Below are 16,453 nucleotides of genomic sequence, written 5' to 3' on the forward strand. Positions count from 1 at the left end.
GGGCTGGGGTTTAACCCCATGCAAGGATTCTTTATGGGAGAGATTACCTGGGCAAGCCTGGGGGTTGCAGTCCTGGTAGTCGGCCGCGTCACCCACGCAGGGCAGGCCCCCACTGCGGGGCTCTGGGTTTGTGCACGTTCTCTTGCGGACACGGAAGCCCAGCTCACAGTCCCGGGAGCAGGACGACCAGGGGCCCCAGGTGGCCCAGCCCCCGCTCACCATGTGTGGAGAGGCGCTCCCGCTGCGCAGGAGGTCGCCCACCAGGGCTGGGGAGGGGATCGACCTCAGCAATGAGGGGGTCCCCACGCCCCTACCCTGCCGCCCCTGAGCTTCACCCCCAGCTGTCGCCACCGCCACCACCGCCCTGGGGCCTGGAGGGACAGGGGGTGGTAAGGGCGTGGGGCTGTACCATCCGTGTCGCAGGCTCCCGAACCATCCGCAGGGCAGGTCCTCGTCTCTGTCCTCCTCTTGCCAAACTGCAGGCCGTGGGGGTCCGGCAGGGGCGCACGGCACGTGAAGCGGAAGCGTTGCTCCTGCCGCGCCCCGCCCTGCGTCACGTTCACGGGCAGCCAGGGCGTCCAGGGCGTGTTGCGCCGCACTTCAGGGCAGCTCTCGGGGTTGCACGTCTTGAACTCCTTTCCAGGCGAAGCAAGTGGCCCTTTATTGCCCGGCAGCCGTCCGGCGGACCCCCAGCCCCTGACTCCCCTACACCCTGCCTGGTCTCACTTGCCAGAGGGGTCCCCACCCCCGCCCCGGACCCACCACTCCGCAGCCCAGGCATGAGTTGCCGTTCTCACAGGACCGCCGCCGCGACTGCACGCCGCCCCCACAGTTGCTGCTGCACTTGCTCCAGGAGCCCCAGGACGCCCAGAAGATGGGCACCGGGCAGGGTGTGTTTTCATTGCAGAACCTGAGGAGAGTGGGGGGGTGGGGGGGTGGAGGGGTGGTCACCTCAGGGCGCCGGTTGCCCTTCCTGAACACGGGGTCTCTGGGAACTTGGAGCCCGGGAAAGATGGAGTCTGCCCTCCTGGGCAGGCCCAGACCACACGCTAGCTCACCGCTCCTCTCGGCTCTTGCCCACGCAGATGCGGCCCCCGTGGCGGGGCGTCGGGTTGCTGCAACTTCGCTGGCGGACCTGGAAGCCGATCTCGCAGGACGTGCTGCACAGGGCCCACGACGACCACGGGGTCCAGGCCCCGTTCCTGGTGGCGTTACAGAGGGGGCCTTTGGGCGTTTACCTCCTTAAATCTAGTTCACTGCTGGGCAGCTGGATTTCCTGTCCTTGTCTGGAAGTGTCAGGCAGTGACCCAGAAAAGAGCAGGCCGGGTCACGGGGCCCAGGTGGTGAAATGGTTAACTGATTGATTGGCTGCTGACGGAGAGGTCTGCTGTCAGACACTCTGCAGGAGAAAACGGTGGCAATCTGCTTCCGTCAAGATTCACAGTGTTGGAGATCCTACTAGGCTATTCTACTCTATTCTATCAGGCACTGCGAGTCTGAACCAACTTGGCCATGCATTCGGTTTCTTGCTTTGAACCAGGCCGTCTCTGGCAAGCACATTCGTTTTCTCGTTCACTGCTCAGGTGTGCATTGAGCACCTTCAGCAGAAGGGCACACATAATAGAAACTCACTCACAGGGGACTAAGTGGGCCTTAGTCCTACTCATAGGGGATTAAGACAATCTCTAAGGAAGGCCAGCCCCCACCTTCTATCTGCAACATTCCTGTCGATCTTTTTGGTTGGCTAGGATTTGTCCCTCAAACTCGTGCTCTCTGCCTACCTCCCCACCCTCACACTGTTCTCACAGGTCCGCTCGTCTACCGGGGCTCCAGTTTTCAAAGTTTAGCTCAACCAACTTAGCCGCTGAGCTAGTGACTGGAACTTTCGGCGCCTCAGATAAAACAGGGATAGTGATGATACTCTTACTGCATGGGGTGGAGGATTGACTTAATAAAACGTACCTACATCACAGTTATTTGAAGAGATCACCGTTTATGGAGGGCCCAGGCTCCAGGCAGTGAGCAAGCATTTTCTCCTCACGATCTCATTGACCTCTCTCGGTAACTCTCAGGGTGGGGACCTTCACTTAGAGAGGCCCAGAGTGGTTAGAGAGGCCCAGAGTGGCTAGAGGCCCAGAGTGGTTAAGTGGCTTGGTCAAGTTCACACAGGGTCAAACCAGGAGTGGGCCCGGGTCTGCCTGCCTTGCCACTGCTCCTTGCTGTCCCTCGTGTTTGAGACAGCTGGCGTGAGTAAGCTAAGGTGTGCCTGGGGACTGATCCTCCAGCCTTCCTCTGCGTTGAGAAGGCCCATACGAGAGAAACTTCTCTCCCACTAGAGTGGGAACTCCCCCAGGGCTCATGCTTCCTGCCTTGGATATTAGCCACCTGGCCGGTCCTTTGCACACTCCTGACGTGGTTTCTGTCCCTTAATACAAACACTTCCGGGTGCCCCCCCACCCCACCCCCTCCTCCTCAGTCCAAGGAGGCCCCTGTGTAAGCCCTATCTCCGTACATACCTAGAGCAGTTGGCAACATGGATGGCCGGCCCCAGGCAGTCACGGCCCCCACAGCGGGGCCGGGGAGAGTTGCAGGTTCGGGCCTGACACAGGCAAGAGCCTGAGTTGTCTCCATCTAAGTGTTCACATGGTTGCCACGGCGACCAGGGGCCAAAACCCCCATCCTGAGTCAGGTCCCGCACCTACAGACACCCATGGGCGGCAGGAGATAGCTGTCATCCACAGGGTCCCAGGGGACTCTGGGGTGGCTAGTGGGAGTCGTAGCGGAATTGTGGGGAGAGGCGGGGGCTCTCACAGGACACGCTGTGATGTTCTGAATCCAAAGGCTCATGTTGGAGCTGTCCTCCAGCGTGCTGCAGCTTCGCTGCTTCCCGTCCCAGCCGCAGTACGGGTCCCGGGCCCCCAGGCATGCCCTGCCAGACAGAGATCCTGAGACGCAAGCCCACGGGTCTCCCAGCCTCACCTGCGTCCCAACAGCACACCTGGACATGCTTTTTGCGGCATCCCTTTCCATCCATGTGCCAAGAAGAAGACAAAGCCAAATTGAGCATTTACTCACTCTGTCAGGCATTAAGGAATTACTTTCGTGCAATGACCCAATGAGGGAGAGACTGTTTTTATCTGCCCCCACGTAGTGGATAAGGAATTGCAGGGAGCTGGCCAGAGGGCCAACTCGTCACCCTCCATGACCACAGACTCCACCAAGAGACTGCACGCACTGCCTTCCCAAGTCTGACTGCCCCACGCCCCTCCGCAAGGCCAGAGGAGCAGATGTGATCGACAGGAACCCCAAGGCGCAGTGCCTCCCCTCAGACCCCATGATCAGAGACGTGAACCAGCTTCAAGGTCAGCTGGCAGCAGCTCTCAACTCTCACGGCTCCGTAGAATCTGAAGAGCAGCTTTCAAGTACTGGTACCTGGGCCCAGCGCAGCAGAGAAGCTCTGCGGGGAGAAGGATCATGGGGGCCGGGCTGAGAATCTCCGGAGGAAGCCACTACAGAGACAGAAGGAAGAATGTCTCCAGACCCCCAGGCAGGGCTTTCCCTCACAGGACTGCCTCCCTGCCAGAGGCCCTGTGGATGTCACAGATGGAGTGAGTGTGGGTGCAGCCCTCACACACAGGGGCGCCCACACACCTGTGCTGCTCAGTGCCAGGAACCAGAGCCCACGTGAACTGGTATCATTGTTATCAATGAGCCCAGGCTGTCCCAGGTCCCCCTCACCAGCCCTGGAAGCGGCTCTCTCATCGGTGGTCCAGAGAGGATGTGCTGCCTCACCGTCTTCCCCTCTCAGATGCCTCTTTTACCTTCCTCCTGAGCAGTATGGTGGGTTTTTAAAACATGAAAATCTACATCCCTATTGGCTGGCCATCAAGGGGGAGGAAAGGAATCTGGAGAAGATTCTGGAACCAGGACTTGCTCTGCATTACTAAACAAAGAGAGTACTGGGCCCCGGAGTGTGCCACATCACTGAGGGTTCCCCAACGCATTAAGAGCCCACTGCAACAGGGCCCCCTGGAACGCCGGAGTCTCTTCAGCCCCCTCCCCACTAATTTTGGCCCCTTCTGATCAGGGTTTGCTTCCCTGCGGCAGCGGGCCGCTGAGAGGGTCGAAAGGGAATCCCAAGGGACAGGAGTGGACCTGGGAGGCTCTGGACACCAAGGACCAGGGAGGGATGGGTGCAGAGAGAACCCCTCAACACTGTGGGAGTTTGCACAGGGACTTTGCATTGGCCGGAGAGGACCTTTAATCATGCTCAGGGTCAAATGGACACAGAAGCCACAGAGCGAGCCAGGGATTATAGCGTGAGGTTTCCCCAGATACCGTTTCTGCTTTCGTTTCCCCTTGCAGCTTCCAGGAGAGCCTCTCACCTGTCATGTGGGACAGTGTGTTTGAGAGGGCATGTCAAGTCTCAGAGAGAAAAGAGGGTGGTGAGGGAACTCCCAGAGGAAAGGGGGCTCCCCATGGCCCCAGAGGAGGGCAGTAAAGACTGCTGACCCCTGCTTGGGGTCGGACTCGTGCTTTGGAAGGCAATGAATGCTCGAGGCCTCTGTTGCTGAGGGCCTCCGTGGACCCCAGTAAGCACGTCCTGTCCACCCCAGGAATGCTGGACACTGGCCTGCTGCCCAGGCATCTGTTTCCACTTTACTCAGTCAAAGGCAATTTGTGTCGACCACACGATGTCGGTGTGCTCATATTTTCATCTGGGAACAACGGCTGGATTTGGGGGCGTTTCCCTGGTAGAATCCATTGCCCAGGACACCAGGGGACTGAGGGCCACATGTGTGCAAGGCAATATGGGGACTTCCTTGACCCTCTGCCCCGGCCGGCGTTTGGACCCAGTCAACAGCTGGCACAATCAACCGGACGCAGAAGAGCCCCATGCAGTCTCTTTCTCTCAGCTTCCTGAGAGGGTCTCAATAGCTACTTTTGAAACAACTTGAAGTAATTGGGAGGGGGGGGGGGCAGGCTAAGTGATCAATAATAACAACAAATGAGATGCTATCCATCCAAAACGCCTGCCGGCAGAGAGAATGGGCAAGAGCCGACCACTTGAGCCAGTTTGCAGGAGACACCGCAGAGCATGCTGGGGCAGGGCAGCGAGCCTCCTGCCCTCCCTTTCATCTGGGGCCTGGGTCGTCCTGGGGCAGTTGTTCCCAGTCGGGACCACATTAGCATGTCCTAGGGAGCTTTCCGAAATGCCCTAATGAACAGATCTGCCTACATCTGAGCCCGTGGGATTGTAGCAGGCCCAGGCATGGGGATCTAATGATTCTAATGAACCAGTCCACGGTGGCAGGCTCACTTTGGTCAGGGCTCCCAAGCCCAGAAAGGGCATGTGGTGTCTTTCAAATTCCTGACAGACTAGAAACTGCGGGAAGGAAGGAAAACACAGAGGAGGTGCCGTCCCAGCCGGCCCCAGGCTCCTGGCCTGCTCAAACGTTCCTCCTCTCAGCCAGAGACCCGGAAAAGAAACAGAAGCCAGCTTCTGAAAGGGCAGGCCGGCCCTGGGCACACACCCCTACAGTCTCAGGGGCCAGGGAGAGTCTCCAACACCGTACCTATGCCCTCTTCTGGTGCACATTTAAAGGGGGTACTCAGACCTCCCCTGCCAGGAGGATCTGCATTTGCTACTTTTTGCCAAGGGCCACTTGCAAGCGTCCAGGGCAGCGAACAAACGGGTCTTAAGAAAAGGAACCAAGCAGAGGAGCGCTAGAGTGTCTTGACTTTTAAAGGTCTTCTCATAAAAGGAGCCTTCAGCCCAACGATATATCACACGGCTGCTCTAACTGCGGTGTCTCGAGCAGACATTACCAAAGGGAACAGGCTCATTCCCTGGGCTTGGAGGCAGGACAGAGATGGATGGTGGAAGTCATAAGGCAGATGATTCCAGCGCATATACCATTAGCCTCACAATGGGAGCTGTCCAGCGAGGAAGGGGCTTTATGGGCTTGGGCCCTCAGGCCCATTACTGCCCATCAGGTGGGAGGACATTGCCAGAGCCACCTTCCAAGGTTCGGAAGGAGAGGGGGCAGTCGGGGGCGGGGAGTGGGGGAGTGTCTGTGAGGGAGCTGGGGCAGAGGGTCCCCCGCAGGCAGCAGGAAGGGATACTGGAAGAGAGAAGGGATGGCTTCGACATCAAATATCCTGGTCATGCTTGTGGGCTGAGATTCACCTGAGTAGAAGGAGGGGGTGAAGACATGCTCTTGGGTCCTGGGCAGAGGAGAGGACCACCCTCATCCATCCCAGCTTTGGAAGGAGGCAGTAAAAAGCCTGAATGCCTGTCTTAGGACGCAGCTGACCCCGACACCACACAACGGAAAACGGACTCGGGTGCAAGTGGCCAGCTGTTGGTACCCAGCCTCCCAGAGCGCTCAGCTCGGCCGTGGAGACACGGCTGGTTTGCTCTCGGCATTTTTACTCCCCTTGTAATAACGTGACTTGACAGGTGATCATTTGGGGATCCCACCTGTAGAAAACAAGTGGGACTCAAGTATAAGGCTCAAATGCCCTGATTCGACTTTGCTGCTCCGCCCAGCGCCAGGGTGCAGAGACAACAGCAGTGCTGTGGAACCTCGCTGTCCCCTCCCTGCAGAACCGTGGGACTGGAGGAGGGTCCCAGGCATCTCTTCCTCCTGAAGACTCCGGTACTTCCCAGGAGTCTCACCAGCTCACCCCAGTAGAAGACAGGAGGCTCCCTGCTATCTGACCTCTATCATACACCGCTTGCACCTGGCCTCCTGCTCCCTTTGCTGCCTCCAGGCCCTTCAACACCCGCCCACCTCAGGATGGAGTCAAAATCCCACCCTGGAATTCTCAGCCGCCCTCCACCCACTGCCTGGTCCCCTCACCACTCCTTCCTTGCACTCCTCCCGGGCCAAATGACCCGTCAAGGGCAAGCTCCTGCCCTGGCGGAAGGCCACTTTGTGCCCGGGGCTGAAAGGACTGGGAGACTGCTTGCCTTCAAGGATTTACCATCTCTTGCAAGACAAGGCCCACATGGCAAATTTAGCAACAGTGAATATCTGTTAAGTTCCCTATCTGAGGACAATATATTAAATGTATTTTTGCAAGTAGGAGTTGGACTAGGAGCTTGCTCCACCCACTCCACGCATCAACCTGGTATTGCAGTACTTTCAGGAATGGTCCAGGGGCTCTCGAAAAAAGAAAACAATAAAATAAAAGTTGAAAAGAACACAAGATAATGGGTCAATGCTGTCAGCAGGTGGCCTGTGATTCACTGTTGAGCAGGGTGTCGATCTACAATCAGCATCACAGATTCTGAGACTGGGGTCTGGGTCAGGAGGCCCCTAATAGTATTTGTGGAGCTGAAAACAGAGTAAGATACTAACACAGGATGCCAGCGAGTCGCCACCTACCTTGGCCATCCTGTGTGCATCAGGATAGAACTGTGCTCCTCTGAGCTTTGGATGGCTGATTTGGGGGGACTAGATGACCAGGCCTTTTGGAGCCCTGGTAGCATAGTGGTTATAAGTTGAGCCGCTAGCTACAAGGTCAGCAGTTCAAAACCACCAGCAGCTCTGTGGGAGAAAAATGGGGCTCTCTACTCCCGTAAAGAGTTACAATCTCAGAAACTCACACAGGGTCTCCGGTCAGCATTGACTCAATAACACGAAGGTTTCTTGTTTTTCCCTTCTTCTGAGGTGCTGCTAGGTGATCTCAGACTTCCAATCTTGGGGCAACTGTTTGTACCAGCCAAGAATTCTGCATGCGATCCTAGCTAGCACCTAGGATCTCCTGAGCCAGGCACTCCCTGGCAATCTCGGGGCCCCACAAGGACTTTGCCTAAGTTAATATCACTTGCTCCAGTCACTATGTGCCCACTTTCCTGATGAGAAAGCTGAAGTTCGACTGGTTAGGCATCCTGCTCGAGACATAAGTTAGAGATGTTGGAACAGACATGGAAACCCAGGTGTGTCTGATTCCACCACCTGGGGATCTCCCCTGCCCCCTCACTATCTCTTCCTGAATGTCAGAAACAGGCTAAGGAAAGGTCCCTCTCCCTAACAGACGCTGACAGCTGGGAAGGAAGTGGCCGCGTCTTTAAACCTAATTCATCTTCCCTCCTCTTATGCCAGCAACCCTGCGACGTGTTCTCAACACACCGCTGGACTTAGGAAATGCTCAGTGCTTGGCTGGCGAGCCAGGTGTTGGGGCCAAGGGGAGCTTGGGTGTCTGCCAGTGCCCTCCTCCTGCACGGCGGCTGCACCATCACCGCCCAGCACTCTCCCGGCCCTCCAGACTCCTGCCCAGCTCCCCGCACACCCTGCCCAGGCTGGAGGACAACCCTTGGCAGCAGTGATAGCCTTTGTCTCCCAAACCTCAAGAACAGATGGGCACAGTCAGGAGGACTCTGTGTTCCAAAGGCCAGGGCCCACATGGCTGTGGCTCTGCCAGCCAAGGCCAGCTTCTGATTACCATACAAAAGAGGGGGTGCTGTGGGGGCGGGCCTCACATTTCCATTTGGCTTTGGGATGGGTTTTTGTGTCCACCCCTGCCCCCTAGAAATCTCTGTGTCAGTGATGCCAAATTGTGAACACCCCAAAGCTACATTTTCAAAAAGCTAGTTTCAAACAACTGGTTAGTGAACGGAACTTCTCCGAGTGGTCCCTACCCTCTGGCCCCGCCCTCAACGGGCTAGGCCAGCCTCTTCTAAGGTAAGGAGGATGTGGAGCAAAAGCCTTCTGGCTTACTAGAAGCATCGGCCCCACCTGTCCCCACGCACCGTAATGCATGGTTCGGTTTCAAAGAGAAAGGCTGCTCTTGGAACCGACAGGACCTCGAATCAATCAAGTGGGCTGGAGAGGGCGGACAGGCCCTAACCATGGGGGTGACGTGAAAAACCACTTCCCCTAGGCAGTAAGAGCTTTACGTGGATTACCCCAATTAACCCACACAAAAGCCCTGCAAGATAGCTTATGTGGGGAAAACCCAGGTTCAGGGAGGTTAAGTGGCTTGCCCACAGCCACACACTGGAGACAGTGCCAGGGTGCAGCCAGGAGGACCTGACCCTTGGGCACCACCTCCCACCTCCACAGTGTGATTGAGGGGTGTCAGGGAGCTCCGCCTGCCCATGTGCCCTCCTGCTTACCCCTGGCTTCGGTAGGCGGCACACCTCTCCAGTGGGACCCTCAGCACGCCGTCGCTGAGCCCCACGAAGAGCGCGCGGGCGCTGTGCAGGATCCGCAGGCTGCGCAGCGGCTCGCGGCGCCCAGGCGGCAGCACGTGCAGCTCCTCCAGGTAGCAGCCGCGGAGGCCCCGGCTCGCCTTGGACAGTGCCTTCAGGATGGTGCCCGACTCTGCAGGGGCCAGGGGCCAGACGTGGGTGGCCTGAAGGTCCCATGAGCCCAGAGCCCAGCCCGGAGCTCCTTCACACCCCCCACCCCCACCCCCTGCTGAGACCCAGGGTGACCTGGGCAGACTCACCGGTGCCGATGTAGAGCACGTGGTAGAGTGTGTCTTTGGCCTGCACTAGGTCCACCACGAGGTGGGAGAAGCGCACGCTGTCCTGCGTGACACAGGGCTCCGGGGTCACCGGCTGCACGGCCTCGCTCATGAGGAACAGGCGCTGCGCATCCTGCAGGCTGCGCTCCGTCAGGTTCTCGTTGGGGCCCACCTCGGGCAGGGTGCCGCACTGCCACCAAGAGCAGGAGGTGTGGAGCGTGCTGCTGCCACCGGGGAGGACGCAGCACCAACACCCCCTTCCGGATCGCGAGGTCAGGGACTTTGATTCTCTGCCCCTCACCTGTCCTTCCCGCCCAGAAAATAAGTTCCTGTTGGATCCCTTTCCGTGGAGGAATGCCTCTTCGGGACAAAGAAGGCTGGGCTATCTAAAAATGAATTATTTATTGAGAATGTCCCCCAATAAACAAATAATGATGTCTCCAAAGTGGGCCAGCAGCATATGTAAACTATAGAAAACATGAATGGGTTTTGAGCTAGCTCTTAACTGTAGCCCTAATCTAAGAACAATTAGTTCTTAAATACAGTCCTACTTGATACCTGCGCTCACGAAGAGATCACTAACGATGTGGGTGCTACAGTGAAGTATGAAGAAATCAAATGGTGCCCAGTTACCGGAAAGAATACCATCTGAGGTCTTAAAGGCTTGTCTTCAAACAAGCTGCCAAGGGAGCTAAAAGCTGAAGCCACACGGAAGAAGCACCCCAGCCGGTGTGACCCAAGGATTGTAAGTAATAAAATCCAAGGCCAGGGGAGGGAATGGAGTAAGAGCTTAAACTCTGAGCACTCAGTTTGCAGAAGGCTATGGATGACAGTGAAAACCGTCTGCAGGCTCCCCACGTGGATTGAGGCTCCAGTGAATTCCCTCTGGCCACTGACCACGATGTGAATCACCTGCCATCTATCTAGACAGAGGGCATTGAAAAATGACTAATACAGATGTCATCGGGTTAAAATTGAACACCGTATCACTTGCTCTCCCTTTAAACCCATTTGAAATTTGTTCTAGTAATTATTTCCTGTTATCTTTTCAGAGGAGATTTTTCAACTCTTTGTTGTTGTCGCTGTTACTGGGTTTTTGGTTTATTTTTGCTTTTTGTCTTTGTATGTGTTCCTCCATTTGAAATCCAGGATAGGTACATCGATACAGACAGTAACCAGATGAATAGTTTCTTGGGGTTATGGCAGGGGATAGCAGAGGGAAATGGGGAACTAATTGTAATGAGTACAAATAAAATGTTCTAAACTTGACTGTAGGGATACTTTAATATGTTTAAACTATTCGACTGCACATGTGAACTACCATCTATGTCAATAAAACTGTTGCCTTGGGTGCCCGTCCCGGGTTGAGCCAAGCCCTTCCTGCTGTCTCCTGTGGCCCGAGGAGCACAGACCTTCTCTGCTTTCGAAAGCAAAGCTGGAAGGAACTCCCGTTTACCGAGCATCCACAGCACTTAGCTGTGAATTGAATTGGGTTAGTTGGCCACAAGCACCATCAACATTAAGTACATGCTAACCCCCTGTGCACCATTTCTGCGGTGGACGGTATTATCCCTCTCCTCCAGAGGAGAAAGGGACTCAGAAGTTGAAGGTCACAAAGAGACAGGGCCAGATCTGGTTCAGGGTTGTCAAACTGGGACACCTGAGATCTTTCTCTGTTCCACCTGGCCCCCTGGGCTGGAAATAGGGTAGAACACCCATCACCCATCGCCCCTCAGAAGGCCCCACTTCTGCAACCAGGACTGAGGATGCTCGCACTGACCATCCTAGGCCCTGTCCCTTCTGACCCTCAGAAAGCCTCCCGGCATTGGTACCCATTTTTGATAGACTGGGAGACACTCCAGCTGAAATCCCCGCATTCCGGCCAGAGCTCTATGAGTGATCTCTAAGTTCCCTGCCTTGAGCAGAGCTGAGGTCCCCTCCCTGCCTCTCTGGAGGTGCAGGGCCACGGTTAGAGGTAGCCCTGCACATGCTCCACAGTCCCCAAGCTGCTCTCCTCTCTCATCCCCTGGTCTCTGAGGTTACCACCTTTCATCCCAAATCCCCAAGATGGGCACAGAGCAGCAGGGACTAGGTTGGTGTCTGTCTGCTCTGAGCAAAAGTTGGGCCTCAGCTTGTGGCCGGTGGTGGGGAGAGCGGGTATACAAGAGGGGGAAACGGGGCTGTACCTGGAAGTTGGGGATGGGGTTGGCAATGGGGAGCCAGGCAGCCCGTGGGTTCTCCTGGTATCGGAAAGGGCCATTGAAAGCCTGGGAGATGGCACTGAGGTTGAAGGCGCAGACAGCAGAGGCGGCGATGCTGTTTCTGAAAGGCAAGAGACAGTGCGATGCCGCTCTCCCTCTAGGCATCTGCAGTACCTGTAGTAGCTGCTGAGGGGAGTCGAAGCATGCGACCTGTGTGTGTCAGAGTAGAACTGTGCTCTGTGGGGTTTTCACATTTCAGAAAAAAGACAACTTCCTGCTGGTGAGTTGATTCTGACTCCTAGCGACCCTGTAGGGCAGGGTAGAACTGTCCCGGGGGTTTCTGAGACTAGAACTCTTCAAGGGAGTTGGAAGCCTCATCTTACTCCCGTGGAGCAGCTGGTGGTTTCAAGCTGCTAATTTTGTGGTTAGCAGGCCAATGCATAACCCACTATGCCACCAGGGGTTTCCAGTGGTTGCTGTTTCCATAGTGGATTGCCAGAGGGCTTGCCACTTTTCTCTTAAACCTCACAGCCAGCTGTCCCCTCACAGCCTGGCCCGACTCGGACTCCGAGGGGCATTAAGCACATCTGATGAACCTGCTGCTTTCTGTACCCTGGGGCTGTTGCAGGAGGCAGAGGCATGTCCTCACACGCCGGGAACCCCCGGGGAAAGACCCACTGATGAGAAGCCCTGGTGGACCCTTTGCAGCCACTTCCTCACCCCTTCCCTTAGCAAGTGGGAGGGGAAATCACACCAGTGGTTTCCAAACTACTGGGAGTCACAGTAATAAATGTATCCTTATCACACACCCCAGGATTGCAAGTACGGATGTGTGTCTAAAGCGGGTTTCATGGAGCATTATTTACACTTAGAAAGCACTCTGATCTTTTTATTTCATTCTTTTTATTTATCTACTTCACTTCTTTTGTTCTTTATATTTTAATGCCGGTTGCCAAACCATTGGTTTATGCTGTAGCCCACAACACGGGAGCCTTCTCCAGTGCCTTCTAAGACCTTTCTTGGTCGCAGATTCACATATCTGGGGGGGGGAGGGGGGTCCTGTGTGAACCATATAGAGACAAGGCCACTGCACAGAAAGCTCACTGCATCCTCTCCCGATGTGTTCACCTCTATTCACCTCTACCTGCTCTCAGCCCCATCGCCTGGGCTCAGGTGCTGCACCGCCCTATGGCCTGGGCTTCCTGCAGCCGGTCCTGCCTCCTCCACCCCGAGGTCAGAGCCATACTTCAGAGTGCACACCTGAGCTGGCCACTGGCCTCCCCTTGCTCTTAGGATAAAAACCAAACACTCGGCGCATGTCCTGCAAGGCCCGCCAGGACAGACGTCTCCACACCTGCCTTCCCCCTCAGTATGCTGGCCTTGGTGCAGTAATTCAGGTGTTTCTTTCCACCACAAGCGTTCGTTGCACATGTTGTCGTCTCCCCCTAGTTCATACCTATTTATTTTGAACATACCACTTCCTACAGGAAGCCTTCCCTGATCGCCACTCCTCCATCCTCTCATGGACTTCCCTGCATGCTGCCCTTCCCCTTTGTAGCATTTATCACAATTTGATCTGTTACCCTCGCTAGAAGGCATGCTCTTGAAGGCAGGGTTTGCCTTGTCTGCTATTGTTCATTGGTGTGGTATCTCCCTTCCCCTCTGGGGCCACCCCCCACCTGGCATGGAGAAACTCAACTCACTGCCATTGAGCCGATTGCTTCTCATAGAGACCCTATAAGACAGGGCAGAACTGCGTGTGGGTTTCTGAGGCTGTAATTCTTTACGGGAGTAGAAAGTCTTGTCATTCCATGGCTAGTGGCTTCGAACTGCTGACCTTGTGCGTAACAGCCCATGGCATAACCGCTAAGCCACTAGGGCTCCTTGGTATGGAGAAGGCACTCGATAAAGACTTGCTAATAAACTACTCACAGCTGCACCAGTGTTGACATTTTCCCTAGCGTCCCTGCTCTCCAGCTGCTTCTGTCCTTTGCTCATGGCTGCCGCCCTCCTGGTTCTGACCTCTGGGTGGACATTATCCTGCCAAGCCCAGCCTGTGGCTCCTCGCTGTGTGACCTCTGGGTGGACATTATCCTGCCAAACCCAGCCTGTGGCTCCTCGCTGTGTGCTTTGTGTCTGTCCTTCTGGCTTGAATGTCTTTCTACTGCAGATTCCCAGCCTTGCTCTCCTCCCTGCGCACCAGACCGTCTTTCTTGTCGTTAGCTTGGCCCTCGCCCAAGGTAAGCAAATACGACGGTATGTTCTGACGTGCTTACAAAGAAGCCCGCACGGACCCACACACACTGTCCTCGTCCTGCACGGCCACCTGTCCCTCGCTACCCTGACACCTGCCTGTGTTAGCCTCGGCACAGAAGCAGGCAGTGGGAGGAGGGTCTCGTGATTGCAGCAAAGGAAGCCAGAGCACTTAGTAAGGTTTTCTTAGCTGCCATCTTTATGGGAGCGGATTGCCAGGCCTTTGCTCTGTGGTGCCACTGATGGGTGTGACTGGCCCAGTGGTTTGCCCCATCGAGGGACCCTTTAGAAGCATCCATGGGGTGTCACTCTCAACTTTTAACCAGTGCCACCCATCGGGATCCCTCCAAAGAACGTAGGAGATAGTGGGATTGCCAAAGACCCCGCTGGCTAGACTGCTTGAATCATGGAACCCTGCGGTTGGGAGGGACCTTGGGGGCCAATCTCTCTAAGGAACCCAGATGGATAACCCCCCACCCCCCTACCCAGCCCCCCAGAGCTGCCAACCCCTCAACCAACGATGGGCTGTTCCACTCGGCAGGTTATTCCTTCACGGAGTCAGGATCCTTTCCATTCTGTCCCACCTGGCCCACGCCCACCCTGGGCAGCAACCCAGAGCAACCCAACGCTGACACCATGAACTCCCCGGGCAACCCTGGCCAGAAGGCTCGGCCACCTCCAACTAACAGAGAAGCCACCAAGGCTCAGAGAGCTACCCGCCCAACCCCACCAGGTTCAAGGTCAGGTGCGTGTGAGCCCCCTGGGGCACAGAGGGGAGAGGGTGGCTGAGGGCCAGGGACTCACACATTGGTGGTGAAGACCCCGTAGATGAGGTCCTGCTCGGGCAGGTGGAAGGCACTCTGCAGCTCGTTGTAGTAGAAAGGGACCTCGCCCGGCCGCGAGCAGTTGAGCCGCGCCTTCATGAACGTGGTCCACGTGTCCTCCAAGAGGAAGCGGCCACCCACGTCGTTCTTACACACGCGGGCCACGCGAGAGTACACAGTCCGCCCACAGTCGTGCTCCACCGCATTCTCCCGCAGGAAGAAGTACGCAAACAACCCGATGTCGTAGGCTGCCACAAAGTTTGGCTCTGGGGGAAAGAAATGTACAAGCCAGGGGTCAGGATGGCGGGGGTGGGAGTACACTGCTCAGTGGCACCCAACACACCCACCTTCTGGCTCCACCACCTGCCTGGCTCTAACTGACCCCACTTCTGTGTCCACACCAAGTCCAGATACAATAACAGTGGGCACTTAGGACTGAACAGGCATTGCTATCAATACTCTATGTGGCTTAATCCAGGTGGTTCTCATTTATAGGCCCTGAAGGTAACCCTGCAATGCACAGAGAGGTGCAGTAATGTGCCCAAGATCACACAGTGAGTGCAGAAGCAGGGTTGGAACACTATCACTATGCCCTTCCCATAATCCTCCACCCGGCCCCCCACTCAAACAAACTTTTACCTTCATCAATTCCTAACTCTTTCTATCTCCTCACATCTTGGCCTCGATCCATTTTAGATTCTCTGGATTCGAGAGCTGGCAGCCAGCACATCTGTGTCCGTCTTGGACCCGTATGGTCATGGAACAAGCAGCAGCCCTACTATGGGCTGCTCCTGTGATCGTGCAAGTAGGAGCCCTTCAGAGGTCAGGTGGGAGGAGGCACGAGGGAGTCGGGGCAGGGCAGCAGGGTGAGCCCCTTACCATTGAGCCACTTGGAGTTATACTGGGCAGTGCGCAGCGGCGGCCCACTGCCCAGGCTGCGGTAGATGGCAGGGTCCCGCCCTGAGAAGTCGATGACTGTGGCCGCGTACAGCTCCCCCTGGGACGAGATGACAGCTGTGGAGTTGTGGCGGGGGTCGTAAGGGCAGCGGGCCACGCCATTGATCTTCTCGATGATCCGGCTGAGGTTCCCCACCTGGGGTGAGGGAGAAAGGGGGCGCTTTCCCCTAAGGCTGCCTCTATCCCCATCCCATGCCCTCCCAAGGTCCCTGGGCCTCTTCCCTCCTCCTGCTTCCTTCCCAGCTGACCACCCTGCAGCCCCTCTGACAGAGCAGCTTGCAGGGAGGGCGAAGGTCCTGCTCCACCTGCCTCTGCACAAACCGCCCCCTCTCACTTAGCACCCTCCCAGGTAGGTATGCCCAATAAATAAAGGAGGCCCTCTTAAATTTGAATGGCCAATGGACATGGATATATACATATAATTTAATTATTAGTATATCCCAGTTATTTCATGGGATATAGTTATGCTAAAATGCTATTTGTTCTTTATGCGTAACATAAATCCATTTTATTTAGTTTAGTTGTGTGTGTGTGTGTGTGTGTGTAGTCTGGAAACCCAACCCCAAGAGCCTGCGGGCTGGGGAGATCACCCCTTGGTGCCCATGGCCCCGCAGCCAGCGCACCTGTCTGCTGGTGCACACCGGGGAAAAGGCATTGGTCCCACACATGAACACCTTCCGGCCAGCGACGGTCAGGACGCGCATGTAGTTCTGACACTCCTCCTGGGGGAGGGAAGGG

At 56.1% G+C, this 16,453-nt stretch overlaps 1 protein-coding gene and 1 pseudogene across 2 annotated transcripts in view; one reads left to right on the forward strand and one right to left on the reverse strand.

Moving 5' to 3' along the window:
* The window catches only part of SEMA5B (semaphorin 5B), a 39,951-nt gene that overhangs the window by 3,293 nt on the left and 20,205 nt on the right, over positions 1-16,453 (reverse strand). For both annotated transcript variants that reach the window (XM_004712232.3, XM_045287564.1), the window contains exons 5-16: positions 16,339-16,437; positions 15,638-15,851; positions 14,739-15,024; positions 11,667-11,802; positions 9,463-9,670; positions 9,128-9,335; positions 2,812-2,929; positions 2,517-2,698; positions 1,059-1,202; positions 763-910; positions 410-635; positions 48-266 (exon numbers count right to left, since the gene is read on the reverse strand). In XM_004712232.3, the coding sequence (XP_004712289.1) occupies positions 48-266; positions 410-635; positions 763-910; positions 1,059-1,202; positions 2,517-2,698; positions 2,812-2,929; positions 9,128-9,335; positions 9,463-9,670; positions 11,667-11,802; positions 14,739-15,024; positions 15,638-15,851; positions 16,339-16,437 (2,188 nt within the window). The remainder of the gene's footprint in view (positions 1-47; positions 267-409; positions 636-762; positions 911-1,058; positions 1,203-2,516; positions 2,699-2,811; positions 2,930-9,127; positions 9,336-9,462; positions 9,671-11,666; positions 11,803-14,738; positions 15,025-15,637; positions 15,852-16,338; positions 16,438-16,453) is intronic.
* Positions 6,992-7,171, forward strand: LOC115868660 (annotated as a pseudogene).

The sequence above is a fragment of the Echinops telfairi genome, unplaced genomic scaffold (genome assembly GCF_000313985.2).
Source record: "Echinops telfairi isolate 266 unplaced genomic scaffold, ASM31398v2 ScPeMD7_17;HRSCAF=63, whole genome shotgun sequence".
NCBI lineage: Eukaryota > Metazoa > Chordata > Mammalia > Afrosoricida > Tenrecidae > Echinops > Echinops telfairi.